This window comes from Gymnogyps californianus, chromosome 20, assembly GCF_018139145.2.
Source record: "Gymnogyps californianus isolate 813 chromosome 20, ASM1813914v2, whole genome shotgun sequence".
In the NCBI taxonomy this organism is placed as follows: Eukaryota; Metazoa; Chordata; class Aves; order Accipitriformes; family Cathartidae; genus Gymnogyps; species Gymnogyps californianus.
Window position 1 is genome coordinate 6,282,005 of NC_059490.1, and position 26,472 is coordinate 6,308,476.

The following is a 26,472-nucleotide window of genomic DNA, read 5'->3' on the forward strand; positions in this document are numbered from 1 at the left end:
AGCCAGGGGGTAGCTTTCGGGAAAGAATTTTCGTGTTAAAATAGTTCAAGCCTTTGCCCTTCTTCTTTAGCAATGGTGGCGTGTTTTTGTGGAGTGAGCTGTGACAACATCCAGCTGTTCCCAGCTATCAACATCTGTCTGGCACAGCTGTCCAGACGTTGGTGCACATGGGCTTTTCCAGACGCTCACGTGGCGCCACCGCCCAGATGTGCGCCCGCGCGCCCCGCCCGCTCCAGCTGTGCGCTCCAGATGTTTCCCGCCGCGCCCGCAGGGGTTAACGGCCCCGCCTCCCCCGCCGCCCGGCCCCGCCTCCTCAGCTGTCAATCTTCAGCGCCGGCCCAACCGCGTCCCCCGACACATCGAGGCCCGCGACCAATCAGGGCGTGGTTGTGATTTCCATGGCAGCCGCAACCGCGCGGCTGAGGGGAGGTGGCGGCGGCGGCGCAGCCGGTCCCGGTCCCGGTCCCGGTCCCGGTCCCGGTCCCTACCCAGTGCGATGGTGCCTGAGGGGAGCCGCGGCGGAGGAGGGGCAGCAGTGCTGCTGCTGCGCGGCTCCAGCCCGGTCCTGGCAGCGGCCGCTGCGGCGCGGGGGCGGTGGCAGCGCAGGTGAGGAGCCGCTTCCCGCCGCGCACCTGAGGCGGGAGGCTGCGGCGGGGCGGAGCGGGCCCCGGGAGCGGCCGTTCCCCTCCGCACCGCCCGCGCAGTCCCGACGGCAGCCGCCGTGCTCCGCCCTGCCCCGCCCGGCGCTGGGGCGGCTCCGGTGCTGCCAGAGCTGTTGCCTTTGTCGGCCGGGCTGGGGGGCGGCCGCGGCCTGAGGCGGCGGCTGGGAGCGGGGTCGGTGCTGCGGCCGCGCGGTCCCCGCGCCCCTCAGGCGCCGCTGCCGGCCGGGGGAGCCGGGCCGGGCCGTACCGTGCTGGCCGGGGCACTGGGCTGTGCGGGCATCGCCACGGGTCCCGTAGCTGCAGCCGGGAGCGCCTGAGGATGCGCGGCGGGGCCGGCTCGCTGCTTCCCGCCGGTGTCGTGGCGGGGTGCGAGGCGGATCCGAGCCGGGTAAATCGGAAAGTTTCCGTACGGGCGGGCTGAGTCGCTTAAGGAGCTCCCAGCGCTGCTGGTGTCTTTGTTCAGCAGCTGAGAGGGGTCGGGGGAGGCTGGCCGCGGGCGCTACGCCGCTGTAAATACCCGCGGTAGAGTAGGGGAGGCACACAGAAATAGTTTTATAGCGCTGCATTTATGTCTGCGAACGCAACGTGTAATAGTCATAGTATGTGTAAGCATTTTAGCAATAGTTTTATAGCAGTAGACCTAATATGTCTCTTAGGTGGAAGTGGTTTTGCTGGTGGTGTTGCTGGAAGAAGCCATTTGCATATCTTATTGTGAACGTGTTGTGCAAATTTTTGTAGGTCTATATCTTTTTAATATTATTAAGCAGTTTGATTCTTTGAAATACCTTATTTTATAATGGAGTGCTGAAACCCCTCTTAGGAGGCACAGTACACTTAAAAGTGCACAGAACAGTAGCTCATCTGCTGTTAGTGTGCTACTGACTTTTTTTCCCCTCTTTTTTTTTTTTAAACATAAATTTAAATAACTAGCAGCCTATGTGTGTTGCCAAAAAAATTCCTTTTGCTGAATTGTTCTCTAGCAGTAACTGTAGTACTTAACAAATACTGTGTATTCTTGCGTAACTGAGCATGTTGGTAACTCTTTGACCATACAATATGCAAATCCAGATATTTTGCTGTATGTATTATATATGTAGGTAGAGCAGAATGTATAGAATTCTTTGCTTTCATTTGAAGCAAAACATTTTAATTAGCTGTACTTCAAATTCATTTTAGAGGTCTGAAATGTTGAAAAACCTAAAACTGTTGAACCGAGTGTTTTGGTAACCTTATTAGCTGTTTTGGATCTGGTATGTTTTTTCTCTTGCTTGTTAAGAAAGCTTGCAAGTGTTAGTAGATCCAGAGAAAGGACAAATGCTTCTGAATTTTTCTTTACACACACTTATATATATATATTCATGTGTGTATCTATATATCTGTCTAATGGAGGATTATGAAGAAAGCTGTTTTTTGGGGTGGAGGGGGTTAACTGGTAAAAGGAAAGGGTAGAGCTCGCTTCATCTTTTACCTATTGATTATATGAGGGGAATGCATAAATATGAGCACATCTTTTTTTTTTACTCCTTGTAATGTGATTGTACTACAAATTGTGGAATTATTAAATAGTTGTGTGCAGTCTTCCTCAATATGGAAACTTTGGATTCAGCAGTGGTCTATGGCTGTGAAGGTTAATTTGGCCTTTACAGTTTTTCACAGCTTTAGGTTAAAAAAAAAAACCAACCACCCAAAAAGTGTAGGTTCAAGGGAATGCAAATGTGTCAACAACATTCCCTTATAGTTCATGCTGTAGGAACTATAGGAATGTTGGTCACACATCTGCATTCCCTTATACTAATTTTGTCCAACTTTGTCCTATCGTTCTGCTTGTCAAACTGCTCTGCATGAAGACAGGCTTCAGTAGGTCTAGTTGTCTGTCTTGCATCCAAGATGCTTTCCACCAGGTGACTTACTGCTTATTTCTTTGTGGAGGTGAATAAAAATTGCTCATTCTATTTTATCATCCTTTTTTACTGTATAACTAAGGGGGGGAGAAATCTAGAGAAAACAGCTGCAGGGCTTGAGAGCCATGATGACTTAAAAAGCTAAAAATTGACTTGGTATCAAGGCTTCTTGATTTTTATTTCTAGCTTTGAGTATTTTGCTCAGGGTTTGCTTGCTTGTGCTGTACTTCGACATTTCTCTCTCTGTTACGTGACTAGTAGTAATACACGATATCCGGTCTTTGGGGAAATCGTTAAGGTGATTGTGCAAACGCTGCTCTGAAGACATAAAGATGCTTCCTGAATACTTAAATGATTTTTGGAACAATCTTCTAAATGAGCCTACGACAGTTTGGATAGCTTCTTGAAGTGGTATACTGTGAATATTTCAGTCATGTTCCTTCGTGTTGTGCTATACCATTATCATGTAACTGTCGGCTTTCCTATGCAATCTTCTTTGTGGTGAACAAACACGAATGACCAGAAACAAACCAGTTCACTGAAGGAAAGGTCTTACGGAATTCCTTTCTTTAACTTTCATTTAGGAATGCTGAAAGACTAATGTTGTATGCAAGGCCTTCTTACTTGGACTATTTGATGAGCTTAATATGAAACTTCCTCTAAGAAATATATTGTCTCCAGTTTTCTAAATGTATATTGTTTTGAAGATGATTCTTGAGAATTCTCAGTATCTGCTGCCTTTCCAGTATTTATTTTTACAGAGGAAAAGTGAAGGTGCAAGAAAAGGCAAGGAAGATAATGACATGGTTGACATTTGCTTCTTTAGGTCCTAGCAGCATTTTAATTTCTCGTTCTACAGTCAAGAGCAGAGAAGAGAGTGACAATGGATAACAACAGTTTAGGATTTTTTTTCCATTCAGCTTAGCTACCTTGCCACTGTAAAATGAATTTCCTCTGCAGATTTATACCACTTTGGGTGGAGTAGTCAGACTGTCGTCATGCACCTGAAAGCATCTCTGGACTGTGAGAATCTTCTGTCTGGAGTCTGTATTTTGGAGTCTACTGCATAAAGCCTTAGGGGGGGTCATAGCCCCAGAGACTAAGGGATTGAGTAGACCACCTAAGTAGGAGAAGAAAATCTAGGAACATGGTAGGAGGACATGAGGGTAAACTGTAAAAAGAGTGTGAGGGGAAAGACAAGTTCCCAATAGTATGAACTGTAGCATTCTTCCCCTCACCTCTATCTTGCTCCTGCTTTCCAGCACAGCGTTTTGAGAAGGATGCCTGTGAAGCCTGATGGTCTGTTGACACAGAGCTGAGTGTGATCTTTCCTCCCAGCAAAGTTCTCCAGAAGGGTTGAGGTCAAACACTGTGATGAACACTTGGGCAGATGCAGGAACAAGATATACTCCACAAAAATCTAAGCAGTACTACTATACTTGCTCTTCCTAGAAGGAGATTCGGCTGTCAGAATCTGAGCCAGAAGTTCAAGATATGGAAGCAGAGGAAAAGCTCATCACTGAAAAATGCTTAATATGTATATGTGGGTTTGTTGTTTTGGGTTTTTTTGAGATGGATAACGCCAGTGTTGCTGTCCTGTCAGTTTAGCCTTGGAAAAAGCTGCCCGGCTGAACGTGAGAAGGGAGGTGGTCATCACTCTTTCCAACCTCCAAGGTGAAAGTCTGAGCTCTAGAGCTTATGAGGATTCCTTATTACTGAGTGGTAGTGGATCATCTTTTTTCCCCTGGCAGGGAATGCTTTAAAGAACAACAAAACCCAAACTGTTCTAACATAAAATATAAATGAATGACTTGCCTCTTGACTAAGCTAAAAATCTTCAACATTTTTTGGATGAACTTGAGGAAAAAGGTCTTGACCTGCTGCATGTAGTGGGGTGGGAAGGAGGGAGAGAGAATTAGCATGTGCAGAAGAAGGAAACAAAGCAGTCATTTTTGCTTTCCTAACATCATCTTGTGGCTGACTCATAGGCCTGACTTTTCTTGGAGTAAAATTCAGTTACATACATTTCTGCTTAGCTGCACTTTCGCATACTGAAACTTGTAGATCCTAACTCTGACTTTTTTTTTTTTTGAGTTACACTTAAATTTTTCTAGGAATTTGTTGCGGTCTGTCCTTTTAAACTATTCCTGCTAAAGGCCTTCTCTAACGTTGTAGTCATCTTCAGCTTCCAGCTGTGGTGTGTGTGTGAGGGGGTTGTGTTTGCTTGGGGTGTGTTTGTTTGTTTGTTTTTGTTTTGGGGTATTTTTATTAAGAGTTGTCTGTGCTTTTAGGTGGAGTGGCACTTTCCTCTTCTCAGGTCATAGTGGGTAAAAATGCCACAATTTTTCAAAGCTCTACTTAAGTGCTGACAAGGGATTGCTTGATTGCCTCGTTGTGATTTTTAAATGCTGTCAATTTAGTTACTGTTAACAGCAGAACATTAATGACTTGTAATAATCCTTCAGGTTGACAGATGTGATCCAGAGCGCTTCCTCCTGTAGAGGAGGGAGAAGGTGGGGTTTGTTTGCAAGCTGCTAGAACGGCAGTAACTTCCATATGTCATACTTGTCCCAAAGAGCTTTATATGTAACTTCAGGCACAGAAGGGAGTGTACTGGCTTGTAGAATAGATTAGTTTGCTGAGAGGTGCTGTTTCTGACTGCTCCTCTGTTGGTTTCCTGACATACAAAGCCCTGGTCTTGCCACAGTTTGTGCCAGTTCCATGCTCCAGGTATTGCTTCCAGGCAAAAAACCAGTTAGTACAGAAGGTAGTAGGAGAGCTTAATACTAGCTCTTTACAGTCTTGCAACCTTTGGCAGCTTTGAACTTACCAAAACCAGTTACTGCATCAAATGGAAGTATTTGTGGTTGATTGGTGTGGGGTTTTTTGTCACACGGATGGGTTTTTGTAGGTGAGTGGTCAATACTTAAAGCAGTTTAGGAAACCTACTCACCAGCTGCAGTGCTTATTTGCATTCACAGCTGGTATCGTGCTGAGAGTGAGTCATCGTTCTGCTTTACCCAACCTGTGAATTGAGGATTTCAGCCTTCAGTCAACAGGCTTTCCTCCGATACTGCTTGTTCTTTAGCTTGGTTCTGAAAGCTGGTGCTGTTTTGTTGGGGGTGTTTTGTTTTGGTTTTTTTTTTAGTGATATTCTAATATAAATTATCAGAGTAAAACAGTTGATGCACTCGGCCTTGATGTGTTTTTCTTTAGTGATCAGCCACCTAACTTTTGCATTTGGGGAACGTTAGTGTCTTCAAGGAGTAGTTTTTAGTTTGGAAGATGAAGATTTTTGTGGAGGGTTTGTTTTCTTTTTTTCTTTGAGGAAATGAGTTTTGTGGAATTTACTCAAACTGAATAGTGTTAGGGATTATATGAAGTGTAAATATTTGCAGGTCTTGTGTGCTCTCTGGCAAAATACTGTTTCTGTTGTGTTAACTCTTCTCTTGAATGAGTACTGACTTTTAACTAAATCTTTACTGTATCTAAAGCACTTAAAGAGATTCTATGTACTATTTGCTAGTTTTAAGCAGAACAGTTTAACCTAATTGAAAGTTAGGTCTGTATGCTGAATCTGTCCAGGAGAGAGACTTTCTGATTTTTGGTGCTGTGGAAGTATTGACTGTATGGTTTTTTTCTTCTTTCTTTTTGAGCACTGTTCAGATGACCTTCACTTAAATTTCTGGGACTTTGTTTCTTTTAATGTCCAGATATTTAAGGTACAGTTAAAGCCAGCTCTTCAGCAAGGAGAGGTATGTAAGTAGAATGAAACTTGTTACAGAGGATGAATTGATTATAAGAGTGGTGTTCTGGCAAGAGAGTGTGGGAGAGCTCCTTGGCCATTTCATATAAAAAGAAGTGAATTAATCCTTAAGTTATGATTCCAGTTTAATTCTGGTAACAAAGACTAAAGGCTGAACTTTGAGTGTAGTATTGTGACAACTGTTGATTGGAATAAGCTTTGTTAGTGTGAAGGGGCAAGACATTCTTTCACAGCGTGGGGACTGGCTGTCTTGGATGCACTGCAAGAGGAAAATACTGCTGTGACAGATGCCTGCCTGAGGAATTCCCTTCCTCCCTTCTTCTGCCCCTGCACCTCTATGGCGCGAAGGGGGAATTCCGTCTTCTGCCTGTCTGCTGCTCTCTGATTGCACAGCTTCATAAAACAGGGGCGGCGAAGTGCAAGGCACTTGCCTGCTAAGAGTTGGAGCAGAATCTGCAAGGCAGCCTGCCTGCTACTGCTGACCAGTTTGTGAAGGCCAGTGGTCTGGTGAGGGACAGGTCTGGAGAGTCTTGCTCGGATGGTGGCTGGCAAATTTCTGATTTAATGACTGGATTTGTGTGGAGGAAAAGGTTAAGTGGATAATGTTTTGGAGGAAGGGCAGAGAGTAGGCATAAGCATGTTCTTCATTCAGGGATGTGTCATGTATTGCTGACAGAGATGGAAAAGCTTTGAGGAAGCCAGTCATTTAAAATGTTGGCGGTACCTCAGTACTTGGAGCTCCTCACAATTAAAAGCATCTGTGATTCATACTGTTCAGTGAGTTATTTCAGCCCTGAAAAGCAAGCTCTTATTTAAAATTTCAATTAGAGTACTAATTTCATTTGAATTTTGAGAGGAAGAGTCAGTTTTCAGCCTACCCTGTCTGAAAATCCAAAGCTGTTGAACTACAGAATACAGGTAAAACAACTGAAATCATCTAATATAGTCTTTGCTTTTCTTCTCATCTGTAAAAACAAAAATTACTTTTAAATAATGCAATTTTAAGAATCCTAAATGAAAAAAAAAAAACCTTGGTTTTGTGTATCTTGGGGTTTCAGACTTAATCTCCTCTCATTACAGCTTGGAGAAATAACTTTTACAATTTAAAAAAAGGAGGTATAGACAATATTTAGTAATAGATGTGCTAGCAGTGCAAAACCTTAATTCTAATACACGTCTAATTTTTTTTCAAATACTGAGTTATACTATCATTGTAGAAAATAGTACCATACCTATTTGAAAAAAACTTACAGGAGAAAAGTGGTGGCTTTTGGTGTGGTAGAATTCACTTTATTCAAATAATAGTCATATTGAAAAATTGTTCTGTCACAGAATATTCATCGCTGCTTAAATTGTAGATTACAAAGCAGAATGAAAGCCATGTTATTGATACCTGACGAAACAGATGAGTGGTCGTCCTTGATTTGCCTCTTTTCGTAATAGTTGTAAGGGTTTAAAATGTACTGATTAATTTAAATGTGATATTGTAGAACCAGAAGGAAGGTTATACTATGACATAAGTTAAATTTTTTTACAGTATATTTTTCTGTTCCATGCTGTAAATATGAAATTACTATAACGATAAACTTCATTAATGTGGGCTGCCATGATGCTTTATAAAGCATAGTTGTCTTGCTGTTATTGTCAGTTGACTTTTGATTTGCTATGTGGGTTCTTGCCATAAACCTTTCTGTGTAGGAACCGTATATTCAAATTGTTAACTCTTGAAGTGTTATGTTTTATCTTGGAGGGAGAAGACTCTTGCTGTCATACCAGCAAAAATAGAGAGTTATCTAGATGAAGCAGAAGAGACTAAAAGACTGAGCAAGCTTACCAGCACCGCTCAAAAGGAATCCAAACCTTCTTATTTGAAGGTAGAACGCAGTGTATACTTTATTCTGGCAGTGCTTTATTACACGACTTAAAATCATGCAAGGGTTCAACTCTTCCCCCGCCCCGGGGTGCTGATTGAGATCAGGAACTATTTTTCTTTCTTCATAATTTATTCAGTTTTTCAGTATTTCAGGTAACATTTCTCTGGAGTTCAAAACACTGCATAAGACGTGGGGGAAGGGTTGGTGGGGTTCTTGTGGTTTTTAATCAGTGGCATAATGAATGATTATGGTTACGTTGGGTTTGGGTGGGCCAAATTTTAGGTAAAGAAAACCGTAAAGAAGGAAGTTAGGATGAGATCATTAGTTTTCTTTTGTGTATATCCTCCTTTGTATTATCTGGATACTGGGATGGATGAAAATTTTTAAGTCAGCATGGGTTGATTCTGTTGTTGTTGTTCTTATTTAAATCAAGACTGATCGTAGTTTTGATCTTAGTCAACTTTAATCCCGGACTGTGTTTGTAGTTTTTAATGACTATACACTTCTTTAATCAAAGCTTCCCTTGAAGTAAAAATTGAAGTTTCCCTTACTTGCTGCAAACTATTTTTCTTCATTGCTTAAAGGTCTTGATCAAAAATTGGACACTGTCAGTGTTGATATGTAACTGTGAAATGTCTCTTACTATCATCTTGTATCCTATGAAGGAAATAAAGCATTTCAGGCAAAACAGGAGATAATGTAGTTATGTGAAAATGTGACAATGAGCAGGATACTGCTTCAGCAAGCCAGAGTTATTCTAATACTTACATTCTTCTGTGATTTCTAATGTGATTTGTGTGGGGTGTCTTGTTCATTGTTTTATCTAGGTGACTCTGGCTCAGAGAGGTCGTTTTTTTGGTCTTTTTTTGTTGTAAAACCTCAAGTAAAGAAGAGTGGTTTCTTAATTACTTTTTTAATGTGTAGAGTCCCATATAAATGATGTCTCTTCTTGACTGTAAAGTTTAACAGTAGCTATCCAGTGGTAGAATTCTTTCAAATATGTTGTTAAAATGTACCGGAGGACTTCTATGTAAATAGTAATTGTAATCATGAACCTTGTTATGTTTTGTGTTGCTTCTATGGGTAAACAAAAAGGGGTTTTATTATGGCATGATTGTGTTTAGACTTTGCATTTACTGGTCTTAACGCAACACCAGGAGATAAAAGTTTTATTGCATGCTGTCAGGTATTTCTGTTGTTGATTTATCGTAGTAGTTCTTAATAAAGTTCTAAATTTTTTTAATTCTTTTTTTCCCCCTCGCCAGACCTTAATTTATTTTGGATTAGGTTTCCCATGGCATGTGAACTAGAAGATAATTTGAAATAGAAGGTCTCTTTATTTTGAAGTGACAGTCTTTATCAAAATGGTTGGAAAACTCAAACAGAACTTGCTATTGGCATGTCTGGTGATCAGTTCAGTGACAGTGTTTTATTTGGGCCAACACGCTATGGAGTGTCACCATCGAATAGAAGAACGCAGCCAGCCTGTGAGGATGGAAAATGTGAGAAGCACAGTAAGAACTGCTTCCAATGTAAATGCAAACAAAACCTTTACTTACAACAAAGACATGCCTTTAATATTTATTGGAGGAGTACCTCGAAGTGGCACTACCTTAATGCGTGCCATGCTTGATGCCCATCCGGATATTCGATGCGGAGAAGAGACAAGGGTAATCCCGCGAATTCTGGCAGTTAAGCAGATGTGGGCTAGATCAAGCAAAGAGAAGATCCGACTGGATGAAGCTGGAGTCACAGATGAGGTTCTGGACTCAGCCATGCAAGCATTTTTATTGGAAATCATTGTGAAACATGGGGAGCCTGCTCCATATTTGTGTAACAAAGATCCTTTTGCTTTAAAATCCTTAACTTATCTTGCTAGAATTTTCCCCAATGCCAAATTTCTTCTAATGGTACGGGATGGTCGTGCATCTGTACATTCCATGATATCTAGAAAAGTCACAATAGCTGGATTTGACCTTAACAGCTACAGGGACTGCTTGACCAAGTGGAATCGTGCTATAGAAACTATGTATAACCAGTGTATGGAGGTTGGTTTTGAAAGGTGTATGCTGGTACATTACGAACAACTCGTATTGCATCCTGAAAGATGGATGAGAACTCTCTTAAAGTTTCTTCGCATCCCGTGGAACCAAGCAGTGCTGCACCATGAAGAAATGATTGGAAAAGCAGGGGGTGTTTCTCTTTCAAAGTGAGTATGAGCATTCCTCCTTTATCTTGTATTGTTCTAAGAGGTAAAACAGTAGATTTTGCGTATAAAAGACTAGTCGTAACTTGGTTTCAGTTTTTAAGTAGCTAATGATGTCTTGGGAAGCTGATTTATGATTAATGTTATCTGGAAAATAAGAATCATTGTTAACTAACAATTTGCAGTCTCAGATCTCCCGCTAAACAATTGTCCCACTAACATATGTGTATGGAGCATATGAACGAATTTTTAATTAATGGTCAGTCTAACTTGAATTTGGATGTCTAGTATCAGCCTTACTTCCAATATAGCTTTGCTTTTCTCTGTGCCACAAAATAAAGCTAGACTGTTCTATCTAGACTGGTGTTATTCATCCTAGCAAGATCACCCGTTTGATTCAGGAACTTAAGTATTGTTGTCAATGCAAGAACGGCCTTCGAGTTAGATCTGCCAAGAACATACTCTTCCAGGAAACTTGAGAAACTGTTCCAACAAAATAGAAAGCAGAATTGGCATGTGTCCTCGTTTTCTGTTGGCATGTGCTCCTAAAAGGACAAGCATTTTGAATAAAATTAACCTTGTTGTAAGCAAATCTCAGTATTCTGTCATGCCATCTGTGCACCTGATTTAGCTACTTTCAGAAACCAAAATATATCTCTGCTTAGAAAACCGAGATAGGTGTTGTGAAAGGAAAAAAAAAAAAAAGCTCGTTAATTCTCCAGTTAAACTACTCTGGTTTCTTTGCTACTATTTACAGCTGAACAACTGAAATACGGAAGCTGGCTAGTCTTTACATTGAGGGGGAAAGGTGTGAATCTTTGAATCTCTCTTCCTATTTTTGCTATGGCAGATACATCTGCCAGATTGTCTTTTTTAAGTTTCTAAAATATTGATTAAAAAGCCCTATTCCAGCAGCAAGGCATGCCCAGTTAAATTCCTTGGATTCTGTTTTTTGAATATTCATCACTGGCCAAGTGCTTCTGAGTAACAGAGGCACCTTGCACAGCAAGCAGTGTGGGCTGGGTAGAGACATGTCAAACTGCTGAATACAGAGTGATTTCATTTTTGTAAAACTACAGTTTTGAGAAATAAAAATTGGGAGATTTTGCTTATTTACTGCCTAGAGAAGTGACTGTGTGGCTTTTGTAATATATTGTAGGGGAATACGATCTAAAGCAAATCATAGAATTATTAGTCAGTGGCTACAAAGAGAACTTAAAACTCAGGTAATGGTTATATATTTGCAATCTGGAAGTTTCGCATCACCATTCCCACTGAAGAAACACAGCCACCACCACTGTGTTCACAGAGCTATCAAGAAGGCATCTCAACCCCTTTTTTTTTTTTTTTTTACAGTATTGTTCGGTATTGTTCGTTAGCAGGTTGAAGCCTTCTGATAATGTTAACCTGAAGCAGTGTACTGTTGTATGTCTCCGCAAGCTGTATCTGCGTGTGAACTTCTCTTTAGTTACCTGTATCATGTTACTGCTTCACAGTGGCAGCTGAGGGGGGGGTAAACTTACTTTTACTGATATAAATAGGTGGTTGCCAAGTTCTGTTAAGTGTCCTGTAAAAATAACTATACATAATGCCATTTCTAGTAAAATATTACGACCTTACAGCTTCCAGATTAGCGTTTTTAAAAATTAATGGACCTCTACACTAGCCTTACTGAATTCATACAGTTTCAAGTAATATGTCTTGCTAAATGTGGTGGAATGGGACGTGAGGAGTTGAAAATACTTGTTCATGCCTCTAAAGAAAATGGATTGTTGAAAGTAAAATGTGGCTTCATGTTTATTTTTGAATCAAACTTTCAAATTTAAGACAAATGAGTATGAAAGTGTTTTTTGTGACCCTCAATTCAATCTGTTCACAGAATTCTTTATGCTTTTATTACCTCTCGTGACATAGTAATTTATTGTGCAAGTAATTTATTATTTCAGAAGGCTCTGGCAATAGTGGAAAAAGAATGGCTTATTAGTGTTATGTCTGTAGTGTTTTTTATCTAATCAAACACCCTTGAAATAGGTGGTGAGATTAGTTTTTCAGTTGCAAGAGACCTTTATAATTTGATAATGATTTCAGTGACTCAGTCTTTCGAGGACTGCAGAAGAAACAGTGACTATGAAATTCTCTTCCTTAGATGTCTGTTTTGTGTATTTATATGATACTAATTGAAATTGTGCAGGGGGAGCTTGAGATTCCCCAATTTGATTTCCTTGTACCAGTTAAAACCTCCTGCTTTTGGCATCCCCAGCTCCTCACTGCCCTCTCGTGTGCAGCAGAGTGCTGTGGACAGGGACAGCTGCCTGTCTTGGGGGTCCTTGCCCAGAGCAGGGGGTAACTGCCCAGAAAAATTACTCTTTGAAAAGGTGCTTGCTAGGTGGTTTACTGAGAACCTTAGAGTCTGCTACAGCTTATCAAATTTTGAGAGCTGAACAAAATACACCTTGCATTAGACTTAGTTTTCCTTCTATCAAGGTGCATTTGGCTTGTTCTCAGCTGCAGCAAAATTCTTTATGGCCTTGGGTGTGCATGGCTGTTACGTTCTGGGTCAGGTTCTAACCGATGTTGTTCTCTTATGACTTAGAATTTCTCTTTGGGCTTACTGGAGAATGCTCTTTACTTCACAGTGTGAATACTGTCGTCTTTCAGCTGAAACAACAAAGTCGAGCAGTGGAGCTCCATATTCTGATTAGTAGCTTTCTCCACCTGACTTTCCAAAGGATGGTGCTGAAGATCCCTTCAGAGATAATCTAAGGAAATTCAAAATGCTGCTGTCTACTCAACTCTGCCTTCCCACAGAGCTTTAATTTACCATATGCCTGGTACCAAGTGCTGCAGGCTGTTTCATAATACTATATTAAAATCAGAACACTCAAGTTATATTACAGTTTTTACTGGCAGGAAAAGGAGATCACAAGTACCAAATAATTTGTATTGAAATGTGACGTGCATTTAAAAGTTACCAACACATAGGCCTAGCTTATGTAGTGTAGTAGGCAGAGTAGGAAGATCTAGATAATTTTATCTCCCCATTTGTCTGCAAGGTATTAGGTAGGGTAGAAAACCTGAAGTCAAAGAATGAACTACTAGTATAATCTGCAAAGGCTGTGATACTGTGTAAAGACTTAAGTAAATGCGCAGAGAAACCTATCTCAGTCAGCTTCCGCTCACTGTTAAGACTTTCAGGTCTTTCAGACAGGTTCAGCATCCACTTCAGAGGCATGATGCCTGCTCAGGTCAGGTCCAACATAAGATGCCTCGATGTGTTTTAACTGTTGGACGGTTTTTGAAAAGAAGTCTGACGAGTTTGTTGTCTTGAAATATTTAAAAACACTTTGAGAAAGAGAGAGCAGTATTGCTAGAAGATCTTTATAATGATGTTATTACCCAGTAACAGAAAGCGAATGTTTAAGAATATATTTTTAACTCATCTGAAATCAGAATTAACTATGTCAAATGAAATCTGTGTCAGGTGAATGAGGCTGTAGGTCAGTGTAGGGTGTTTTATTTTCAGTTGTACATAGAGTTAAATTGTGCGTGCAGGCCATTTCTCTTCCAGAGGTGAGCTAGCCACCCAATGGCTTGCAGAATTCTTCAGGCAGCGAGCTGATTCCATTTTTCTCTTATTCCAGACTCAGAAACTCTTATGCAATAGTCTGTTAATAGCAAGATTAGATACTAGACAGTCTGTATTTAAGATTCTGACTTTGTCTGTTCCCCTGGCTGCTTGATTTAAGGAAACTGTTGGCTGCCTTACTCTCTTCTGCATTTGCTTAGTAATCCCTGCTTTTTCTGTTGCTCATGCAGCCCTAGCCTCACCGTTGTTCTATTTTACTTAGTATTTTCGCCCCTTATTTTGGTTTTTATCCAGCTGCAAGAAGAAACACTGCAAGGGTTTTAAGGATGTGCACCGCAGCATTTGTAGTAGCGGGAAACCTTCTGTGGTTTGAAGTAATTGCCAGCGTGGCTGTTCAAGGAATGTATTATGGCTGGACTACATGCTATAACTAGTATTGTTAATATAGCTCTGGCATTTGCCTCCTAACTGAAAACAGCTGTGGTGACCACTGATGCAAAGAAATGTCAACCCTTTTATAGCAATTTTTATTAGGCTTATTATGAAAATAGCTGTCTAGGCAAAATTACTTCAGAATATACTATTTTTAATACATACCTTTCATTTGATTCTAGTATAGATGTAGGAGTATTTGGGGTTAGTCCTGTGTTCCATGCTACCAGCTGCTTTCAAAGCTGAAACTGTTCCTGCAGTTTTGCAGGGGAGCCTGGAAGCACTGACCAGGCAGCATTTGCCATATGCATTCATAATCAAATTTGCCAAGACTTGGTATGTTTCCTTGTTTTGCTCTGTTTGGGTTTTTGGGTGTTTCTTTCCTTCTGTCCCCAATCTGTCCTCCCCCATACTTGTCAGATGTTCTTTGGTCTGAAGAATCTTTCCCATGAACTGTGTTTTACTTTTCTTCCCACCTTAACTGAAAAAGGACAGAAAAGGTTTTAAACAGAAGACCAAATGTGGTATGGTGTATTTTTGAATTGGTGCCTAGGAGCAGCTAAATGTAGTTCCCTGCTTATCTCTTGCCAGCTATTCATCAGCAGGAAATGTTTCATGCTGAGCTTATTGTTACCAAAGACTAAAATGACAGTAGGGCAAAACATACACATTTTAAATGTGCTTTTACCTCAGGATGAGGTATCCATATGTGTACTAGTTTAGGTCCTAATTGATGTATAGCACCCGTCATTTTGGGGTTCCAATAAGCTATTGGCCAAGCTCATTACCTCGTTCTCACAGTATCACCCTTATTTTAAATGGTCGAATCAGTCTGCAGTTTTGGTGAAGGGATTTTGGGCTTGGCTGGCTCTGTCTGAGAGGGAGAGGACCGTAAATCTTACACTTTTCAAACACTTAGTGATAAATTTTTCTTGAGGGTCCCAGCCAGCATGGTTCTACAGACTCCTGACTGTTGTGGCTCTTTGTGCTCTGCCTTGCCGCTTTGAACTTCTGAAACTCAACTCTTAACAGGTATTTTCTTGCTAATTTGATGTGAAGCCAGATGCTCATCTTCTAATTAGAAGGATCAAAAAGGCAATGCCCAGACTTTTTAGTTTGCTATCCAGACTTGCGATCTCAGGCCAATAGCCTTCAGGAGGCTGAAATTTGGTTGCAACTCCCTGATCCCAAAATCCCATTCTGAGTTCCTGCCTTTGGTTTGAGCTACTGAAAATGGTTGAAGAGAGTAAGGCTGAAAATTCTGAGGGTTGTCTTACAGTTTTTTGTTTGTCAGGTGCTTACTCATCAGCTTCCATTGAACACCTTTTGCAGTAATCTGGGAAGGGCTTGCTTGCCAAGACAGTTTCCCCGTGGGTGACCATTTCCCTGTCTGGTTTGTTCTTTGTTGATTGTGTTTAAAGTACTTAAGTTACTGACCTTCCAGCATTGTATGACTAACTTCCTTCCTCTGTCCTGGAAGAATTTTAGCTATGATGACAAGTAAAAAAGAGTAACAAGGTAAAGACTGGTTTTAAGATCAAATTGAGTTAATGACTGGCAGACATGCATGCGTAGTTTGTAATTTAAGACTTTCATTGCACAGTACAGTGTGCATCTGAATGGGATGCCTCTTGCTATTGATTTAATGTTTGTCTGCTGTGCAGCAATTCTTCAGCCTCTTCTTGGACTCATGAGGTTAATTAGATAGCTGTAATCAAACTTGTTCCTCTTGTAAGTTGACTGATGTCAGTCTTGAGAGCAATTTGACTTTTAGTTCAGGCTTCTGGACTCAGAAACTATCAGGAGTATTTCAGGAAATTTCCATTTATTTTTCTCAGAAGAGGTTTTCTCATATTCTGCCTGCTGTATAACTGAAGAATTAGCTGCTTGAGAATTAATTTGAATCTCAGCGTTCTCATTCTTTATCTTGTGTAGATGAGGTACTGGTGTTATACTTTGTACTGTTACTTTCAAGTATAACAATTTCATTTTCTGGGTGGTAGAGCTTTTTGAGATCAAAATTCTTTGTGATGTAAATAAGGGCTGGGAAGGATGGTAGCTGCAAGTGGATGTGACAGCCGTATGCTTAGCATCACGTTTAGGCAGGTATAGCCAGCCAGCAGGAACTACTGATACAGTGGCATACCTTATGGTATCACTTGCAATGCAGATGCAAATATTCCTTTAGGCAACTTGTATGTACAGACCTGATTTTTAATCTGCCTTAAAAGAAAGATAAATCTTGACATCCAGAATGCATGTGCGCTGTTTCTGAGTTCAGAAAAAAGTTTTAAATTACTCAGAGTAAAAACTCAGTTTTAAATTACTAAGCCTGTTCTGAGTCCTGCTGGCCTGTTTCAGAAATAAACAGAGTGAAGAAGTTGTACCTCTTCTAATCTAAAAGAAGCAAGGAATGTGGGAAACCAAAGTGATGTCAGATTTCTTCCCTTGAAAAAAACAAACAACAAAACCACACAAAACTAGGCTGCAAGAATGAAAATGACTTTAGGACTGTTGATTAAATGAGCAACAAATCAACTATTTTCTAAATACAGTACATATGACACTGCTACGACTATGCACTTGCCTTTAAGAACTGTGTAATGACCAAACACTCAAATCAGTAAGAGGAATGTTTATGAAAAATATTATTGCAGTCTATAGCTTTCTGTCATTTCCATAGGTGTCTCTTTTATTGAAAAAAAGAAAAGTTTAGTCACAACGTGTGTGTGTGGGAATAAATGGCACATGGATTTTTTAATTTAGAATACAACTTTCAAGAGCATTTAAGACAATGAAACAGCAAATCTGGGAATATGCCAGCAGGAAAACAGCTTTATATGTAGGTGTGTGCACACTTTTCACTTAACAGCTCTTTGGCTTTCACTGCTGTCTTTATGTAAAGAACTTGCTTCAGTATGTTCTGTGTGAAAGCCTAAACCAGAAAGCATGCATGAATGTTGTGCTAGTTATTCTTATTTTAGCCTTATGTAGTAAAACTTCACATCAGCTCTGTAGAAACATGAAATTTTGAGAGGGAAAGAAGAGGAAGGGGGCAAAAACTCCAAACAAAACAAGCTAAAGGTCTTAATGCTAGCGAAGAAGCAAGTATTGGTTGGAATGCAAAATATAACCTTTCTTTCTCCCGCCACAGGGTTGAAAGATCTACTGACCAAGTAATCAAGCCAGTCAATGTGGAAGCACTGTCAAAGTGGGTTGGGAAGATACCTGCTGATGTTCTGCAAGATATGCCCGTGATTGCACCCATGCTAGCAAAACTGGGCTATGATCCATATGCCAATCCACCAAATTATGGAAAGCCAGATCAAAAAGTTGTGGAAAACACAAGGAGGGTAAGGCATTTTTCTGTGTTTAATTATTGACCAAATGGATGTGAGCTATAGAGCAGAAGTCTTGTGTTTTGTTTGGGTTTTAAGTCTGTTTCTAATACCTTTTGATACTTAGCAATATGTTTTCCTTGCTGTGGGGGGAAGAAGGAAGGATTCTGTGAGACCTTGAGCACTGAAAGTCTGGCTCCTGCTGTTTGTCTTCAATTTGGTTCGTCTTCCTTTACCCCAACCCAGGCTTGAGCTGTGTTCTTTGGTGTATGTAGCTGAATCTCTTGAGAATTGTCCAGATAATTGGGGAACTAGTTAGTAGTGGGAAAAAAGCTAGCTTTCTTGCCTGGGCATCAGACTGGATTGATGAGCTTAGCTTTTTATACATGAGGGTTGGCAGAAGATCTGTCACAAAATTACACCCCAAATACTTGGTAGAATTTGAAAAGTGACCCATGGAAAATGGCCCAAGATGATCAAAATGTCAGATTTTCCAATTCTTTGCTGTCTTTTGTAGAACAAACAAAAGATGGAGGAAGGTCTGGTGCTGATTAACCTAAACTTACGGATTTTAGTCTGAATTTAATGTTGTTGGAATTTGAGTAGTTAGGCTATACAGCTGTTTATCCCTGGAGGTATCCATTGAAAAGCTCATTACTATTGTTTGAAATAAGAATAATTAACTCTTTACTTCTGTTCTTTTGAGAATGTATACTTTATTAAAAGAAGGTGACTTTTGCTGCTGCAGCAAAGTAATTACTGGAAAAATTGAATTAAACAATTTAAAAGGGCTGTCTTCCACTAGCCTTCTGATATTAAAAAAACCAAACTGGTTGGTATGCTGATGGGCTACATACTAATGAAAAAAAAATCGCTTTTTGTGAAGTCTCTAAACATTTTTGCATTATTTCTTTTTAGAAGCCCTCCCTGGGAAACTTTCATTAAACAATTGATCAATGTATTAAAGGATGGCAGGCTGACTTTTAATAGTTGATAGCTCAGCATGGAAAAAGGTAACCCACCTTTTCTGGTAGGGGTAGTGGCTAGCATTTTATAGGTTTCCTGGTAGTTACTGCTTTAAAAGGCTCACAAACAAACTAACTTTTCTGCACTCAATTCAACCCCTTTAAAAAAAATAAGTGTTCAATACTACTTCATGGAGCCTTGAAAACAAAATCCTCATGCACCTACCCATACATACTATAAAATAGTGACTCAAATCCAAATTTGTATTGAAGCGCAATAATTTAAGGTTGGTTATCTCTTGCTGATAAAATTTAAATAAGTTTTTACAGTATGGTGGCCTTTCTGAGGCCTCTACCTGTGCATGGCAAGCTCAGTCAGAGTTGTAAAAATTGTATGGATTTCAGTCGCTTACTGTTAGGTGGCTTCTTGAAATCTACTTCCGTTCAAAATGCAAGAGAGAAATTCAGGTAATAAACAAAGCCACAAGCACACCTTTAAAAAAATTAAAGCCTAATTGAAAAGGCTAAAGTGTATTGAGGCTTTTTCACAAGTTTGCTTTGAAGCATAATTTGTTTACTAATGTGAAAAACTGGAGGTTACTGTTATAATAGCTGATCCAAATGTTGTAAGCATACGGAACACTTGTTAATGTTTTGACCGCTATTTTAACTTAATAGTTTTACTTACAGCCCAAGATAGCATTTTAATTTTGTTATTTATTGTAGTGCCCAGTATATATTTTGCTAGTCACTTGTTCTTTTACAAAATTACTTTTGCATATATGATTTGTATAGATAAAATGAGGGAGATGTCCTGAATTAAGACTAAAATCCAAAAAGGGAAAAGGAGTAAGAGGGGTAATCTTCAACACTTACAGTATTCCTTCTGAAAATGCAGAAACATGAGGCTTTCAAAATGTCATGTACCCCAAGGAGCCATTTAAAATGATGGCTCAAATCAGTGTTCGAGTTTGCATTTGGACGGCTTGAATTCCTCACCAGTCACTTTGCTTTGTTTCCTCCCAGCTGGTTCCCAGCAGATCCCTGCTCAGACTATTGGGTCCTCTGTCTTTCGCTGTGACTATGGAAACGTTAATATCCTGACTTCCTAAGGTTTCAAGATTTAAGGCTTCCCAACTCCCAGACCAGTTTGCTGCTTAGCGTACCCTAATTCTCAGGGCATCAGGCTCATCACCCTCTAGAAGTGCCAGGCTTCCTGGCCATTGTGCATCTGGCATAGTAAATTGCCAAAATGCTGGCCACTGAGCTTGGCCTTAAACCAAGTAAGTTTTGAAATAACTAATATTCTGGTTGGTGATCAGTGGGAGCTGACTCACTTCTGAAAAATGCTTTGTTTTCCCCACAGCTTTATTTTGTTTTTATTTGGGGTGGGGGACAGATATTTCAAAACACTTTAAGGTGTTTGGGGAAAGCAGGGTGGGGGAGAGGGAACTGTGATGTGTTAGTTTTGCCCATTGGGAATAGCATATGCTGCCCTGTCGGTTTCCCCTTCTCTTCCATGAACCTATGCTAATTTATTTCTTGCTGCTGGAGATTGGAGAAGAGGGCATTTATTAAAATAAATAAATAAATTTCTTGATCTAGATTTTTCCAGCCTTTAGGAACTGGCGCTTGGCAAGTTAAGTGTGTTACGGCACACTCTTAGCTGGTGAATTTGTGAATTACTGTAGCACTACTTTTGTTCTTGCTCTCTTTTCAAATTTCTTCACCTGGGTAGTCCTTCACAGAGTGTTGTACTGGGTATATTGTTGGAGATTAAGCTGTCCAAACAAAATCTTTCCAAAGTTACTCTTCAGTACATAAGAATATGTATATAAATCTTGCATGTAACCATTTGTTTCACTTTGTGTTTGGAAGCTGTTCTATTGTATTTGTGGTCTCTGAGAACTTTAAACTGAACACAAACTTGAATTTTATTCATTGACAACAGATAAAGTTGTAGAAGTCTAAAGCTGAACTGTCTTGTGTTAGTACAGTAACCGCTTAGAGTGACTAGCTTGAAATAATGTTGAATGATCTGACACTTGCTACTCCTATACCGTTGTAGTTTCTTAGTTCACTTAAAATGGCATGAGCTAGTACTTCAGATGAAGGAAGTTGCCCCAGTCTGGCAAACGGAAAGCAACAGTAAGGGGGAAGGACTGACTTTTTTTTTTTGGATGTGGTTTTGAGGGGGGGAATTTCAGTTTTGGGGGGGGTTATGTAATGCTGGCTTAAATTGATTGTGGAAGTTGCAACAACAGGGTGGAAGTCCAACACCACTGAGATTACTGGCAAGGGAGGTTCTGGCTCCACCTAAAGATGGAACAACACTGTGTCATCTAGTTCATTGCTAGCAGATATGTTAAAAACCAAACAAATCAGTTCGTGTTGTTATGGAGAGTTCTTGTTTTGTATGATTAAAAGCATTTTTATGCTGTACATACAAAATCATAAAGAGAAGTGGAATGAAAAGATGAAAATTGGTCAGGATGCAAAACACTTGTAGCTGGAAAGCCTCTTTTGAATGCAGACAGGTCAGTATTTTATGACTAGAAGTCTGTGTATTGCCCAGTTGTAGAAGATAATTTAAAAGATTCCAAACTTTAAACTGCGCGATGTCTTTATTCTAAAACGTGCTTAAATGCTGCTTGTAGAACCGCATTTATACTACACTGCACTAACTGCACTGAGCGAAATCTGTCACTTCTTGGAAAAGACTATAAATTAGACTTAATAGTGAAAATACTGTTCAGCAATTTCAAAGCTGCTGCTGTTAGTCCAGAAGGTAAGAACCAACAGTGTAAGGGTGCCTAATGGAGAAAAATGGAAAGGAATGGCTAGTGTAGTGCAAAAGATTAGCTTCCCCTAAGCTTTCTAAGCAGTTAAGTCCTGTTCTTGTCTTCCTTTTTCCTCTTTTCTCCTTTTCTGTCCCCCTGCCGGTGACTTGCATATGTACAGGTTAAATATTTTTTTTTCTTCAGTCTGAAAAAAAAAAAAATTATTCTCACCAGCTAAAGTACAGTGCTTGAATTAGAATTTCTATGTGCTTGCAGGTAATGCAAGGAAAACAATGCTCTCTGCTAAATTTGGATTTTTCACTTTAATGTTACCTGCCTGGGACACCCCAATGGTTAGGCTGGTTTTCTGTGCTCGTGTAGCACAGCACAAATATAACAAAAATAATAAGATGCAACCAGTGTTTGTACTTTGTCATCTTAGTTCTGGTTTTGTTTTAGGAAGTAACAGAGTGTGACGCTAACTTCATCTCTTCTTAATGTTGGTCTCCAGGTGCTATGTGGTGTTATGAAATAAGACATCTCTGACAGTATCTCTGTGCACTGGTGGAGCACAACTCTAACACGAGTATAACAGATTTTTCTGATATTTTCAATAACAAAGCCATTAACTTTTTGTTTATCTGTTTTATGTTAGGCCTGACAATATTATCTTTTATAACACTTTATCTTGTCTCGGTTAAGGAACGCGGAGCAGAGAGAACAAGGTCTGAATAGTGTTGCACTATTCAGCAGATCTCTGCATGTGACCTCCTCAAGAGGCAACCTTTAGTTATTCAGTGACTGCAGAATTGTGCTATCTTGTGTTTTTCTTGTAAGTCTGTTGCTGGTCTGTTCATTTTATTATAATGATTGCAAGGGTCCCTTCCTTATAAATACATAACTGACTACTTCCCCCCCCGAGTTTTAACAAATTCTACATCCCAAACATAAAGGAAAATAACATCCTGTAACTAAAAGGAGTTTTCATCTGTGAATGATGCAGAAAATGCAAATAATTGAGCTATCTGAACTGGTAGCCCAATCACTATATGATGAATTACAAAAGTAGAATCGCTCCATGTTAGAAGAGTGTCTGATGTGTCCTTATCAATATTGTGAGTTTGTGTAGAAGTGTATGTCAGCAGTTTAACAGAATATACCAAAAGTGGAGAACAGCTCATAACTGCAAGACTGAGTTATGCCCAGTAGAAACTGGCTTCTTGTTTTGTTATGATTGGCTAAGTGGTTCCTCTCACATCTGTAACATATTACATCAGATTTTCTTTGGCACGTACTTCCTGCTAAATGAATTTGTATGCTTGGAATACATATTCCAGTCATTTATTTTAACTTCTTCATGAAGTTGTGTTCCTTGCCCTGGAGAGATCGAGAGACGAAGTGTACAGAACTCTATAGAAAAAACTATGTTTTTCATCATGACTGTTTAAATACGTGTGGCTGCTTCTAATTGCATCCGAAAGCTGTTATCTGTCTCTGTTTTATGTTCTGTTGACGGTATTTTCTGCAGTAACATCCAGAGGAAAAAACAGTTCTATTAACTCCTGTTTTGTGCCTGTTTTAAATTCTGAGGAAATGTCTCCTGCTGTTAAGAGTTGTAGACGTCCATGACAATCATGATTTGAAGACTTTGTATTTGAGGTTTTAAAGACAGAAACAATCTATGATAAAGGGTGCAAAGTATATTTATACTAATGCATCAGAATAATTACTTGTGCTGTCAAAGATATGTAATTGTGGAGGTATGCTGTAATGACAGGCTGCTCAGAGCCGTGCATCTCTACGCTGGTTAACTTAAGCATAAAGGCATTTTGCTTTGTGGGCATTTTCTCTGATATTTAAAACAAAAATTGGGTTTTTTTATCTGTCTTGTGACCACCAACAGCACAGACTTTCTCAGTGTCCTTTAAATTTGTTTAATGCCCTCTTTAGTGGGTGTTTCTTCCAGCATGTGGATTCCCAATGGCATTGTTTTTCTCCAGAGGTGCTGATATCTTTTTTTTTAAACCAACTATGCATGTATATGATTAGTAAGGTGTACAGAGTTATTAACAAACAAAATACAAAATTAGGTATGGTTGCAAGCTGCCTTTTGGCAGACATTCATAGGTCTGTCTAAAATCTTGCTCTCTGTGTTGTTCCTACTGGGTAAATATTTACATCTCGGATGTCCCCTTTCTTGGCAGTTCCAACAGAGGTGAAGAATTGTGTAAGCCTTGTAAGCTGCCTTAAAAGTTAAGGAAAGTCTGAAAGAGCAAGATGAGGGCACCTCCATGTACTGTGCAGCAGAGGATTGTTTCTAGAAAGGGGCTCTGTTCTGTTTTTGCCAGCATTCCTTTTTTTTTTTTGACAATTAAACATCGATAGTCTTGTACTCTGCAGATTTGATGTTTTGAAAATCTACCAAGCCCAAGTACACTTAGTTGCAGGCTAACTTTTAGACAAAAAGACTCATTATCTCTGTGTACTGGAACTGACCAAATATAATGTGACTCTTTCTAAACCAGGCTTGAAAGTGGGTGAAAAGGAGCGCTTTAATCTCCTATAAAGATGAATTATAGGTTGCACTTCTGAGTTACACTTCTGTTAAGTTTTCTTTGTGTATTTTTAAGGGTTTTCTCGGACAACTGGATGTGTGTCGCGGTTTAACCCCAGTCAGCGACTCAGCACCACGCAGCCGTTTCTCCCTCCCCCTCCCAGTGGGGTGAGGAGGAGGAAAGCAAAGGAAAAAAAAGTAAAACTTGTGGGTTGAGATAAGAACAGTTTAATAACTAAACTAAAATATAATACTAACAATAGTAATAATGAAATATAATAATAATAGTAATGAAAAGGAATGCAACAAAAAGAAGGGGGGGGGGGGGGGGGAGAAAAAAAACCAGTGATGCACAATGCAATTGCTCACCACCCGCTGACCGATGCTCAGTTAGTTACCGAACCGCGATCCGCGCCTCCCGGCCAGCTCCCCCCAGTTTATATACTGGGCACGACGTTCCATGGTATGGAATACCTCTTTGGCTAGTTCAGGTCAGCTGCTCCGGCTCTGCTCCCTCCCAGCTTCTTGCACACCTGCTTGCTGGCAGAGCATGGGAAACTGGAAAGTCCTTGGCTTAAGATAAGCGCTACTTAGCAACAACTAAAACATCAGAGTGTTATCAACATCATTCTCACACTAAATCCAAAACACAGCACTGTACCAGCTACTAAAAAGAAAGTTAACTCTGTCCCAGCCGAAACCAGGACAATGTGAAACTTGTTTTCTGATCTCTTTTTGAGAATAATATGCATTTAGTTTGGCTATAAGAATGTGTTTGGTTTTTTTTTTAATAGAACAGCTTGAATACTGCCAACACTGAACAACAAACTGACACAGACTTCAGATTTGCACCCCCCACCCCCCCCGGAAATCCATTTGGCCTTGCAAAATAATTCCCTTAGAAATGGTAAACACCATTTCTGCTCAATTTTACTGAATTCTTGCTTAGACTGGAAATCATTCCAGTGTCCTGCTTCTGCCTCTCTGCTGCCACTCTCTCAATAATGTGTTTGACTTAGAAATTGGTCAGAAAAGAATTTTGAATCTGAAACCTCTTAATTTCTTTGGCTGCGGATGGAGTCATTGTTTTTAGAATTTCTGGATTGCAGTTGATCCCTGGGTTTTGATTGAAAAGGGACCACTTACTGTTTTTGGAACTACTTTAAACTAGTTTCAATGCAGTCTCAATCTTGACAAAACCAGCATTCTAGATAATGTCAGTTCTGAACCAAAATTAGGCAGACTTGTGTGTGAAACCTAATCTTCTTGGGCCTGTCATTGGTTAGATTTGCCTTTGTAAATTGTGGTGTGTAAATTGTGATATTTCGTGTGAATATAGTATCAAATGCCCCTGAAACATGTTCTTATCTTTCCAGGCTATGACATTAGTGTCATTATTTTTCTTAATATTGCTGATGGATGAATACCCTTGACTATCCACTATTAGATGCTTATTAGGAGTAAATGCTGTTCCTATGAAGGGCATTACAATGGTAAAGTGTTTAGAGCAGACATACATATATAGATATATAATATAAAAATTAGACCAAGTCATAATTGCAGGAGAAGGAAAGGAGGAGGCTTCCAGAGAGACAAACATGGTTTTGGTCACTCTGGTTCTGAATCAGTCACAGTGTGCCATCATCATCAGTATTAACTGTTTTTAAGAATTCCCAGATAATGACTGTAGTAGTTTACCAGAAAAGGTGAAGAAGCCTGTCTGTTTCTTCCAACATCAGCACTAGTCTAATAAAAGATACACTGTTTTTTCTTGTGACACTTGCCTAGGTTGTTCTGTAGCATTTTTTTGATGTGATAATATTGTTGATTTGTAACTTCCATTTCTGCTCTCTAGAACGCAGCCTCCATTTTAATGGGCTGGTTAAAAGCTTAAAATATGAAATACTCTTCTTCATTTATAATATTTATAGTATATCTAGGCTCCAGTAAGCCACATGCTGAATTTTTGACCAGTGTGGCTTTCATTAAGATTTCCATGGGAATGACAGTACCCCCTGGCTGAATATAAATGAGAGCTCTGCCTATCATTTTGAATCAGCCTTTCTATTTTATCCAAAACATGGAATATCAGAAGGAACAGAGTTCTGCAATGTATGTGTGTAATAATTCCTACTCTCCTGTTGGGACTTAGTGAAGCCTTGTTGTTTGGATATGTTTAGCCTAGCGATAGAGAGTGATGAGAACTGCCAGCTCCTAAGTCCACTCCACATGAGTCATGGTTTAATGCTGCAGGCGTGTTGTGGGGTGAGGTGTCTTACGGACAGGAAATTCTGAGCTGACTCAGCTGCAGTCCTAGGCCACTGCAGTATATAGACAAAATGTGTATGTCTTTATATTCTGGTCATCTATTCATAGGAAAGTGGAGAAAATGGATATTGTTAATAAGC

At 39.9% G+C, this 26,472-nt stretch overlaps 1 protein-coding gene across 5 annotated transcripts in view; it reads left to right on the plus strand.

Annotated features, from left to right (window-relative positions):
- Positions 1-554: 554 nt before the first annotated feature.
- TPST1 (tyrosylprotein sulfotransferase 1) overlaps positions 555-26,472 on the plus strand; it is a 30,894-nt gene continuing 4,976 nt past the window's right edge. For 3 of the 5 annotated variants that reach the window (XM_050909072.1, XM_050909069.1, XM_050909074.1), the window contains exons 1-3: positions 880-1,050; positions 9,469-10,412; positions 17,582-17,780. In XM_050909072.1, coding sequence (XP_050765029.1) covers positions 9,568-10,412; positions 17,582-17,780 — 1,044 coding nt within the window. In that variant the 5' untranslated portion in view covers positions 880-1,050; positions 9,469-9,567. Of the gene's footprint in view, positions 607-879; positions 1,051-7,157; positions 7,248-9,468; positions 10,413-17,581; positions 17,781-26,472 lie in introns of those variants that run through there. The other 2 variants (XM_050909073.1, XM_050909071.1) reach the window with 2 other exon arrangements.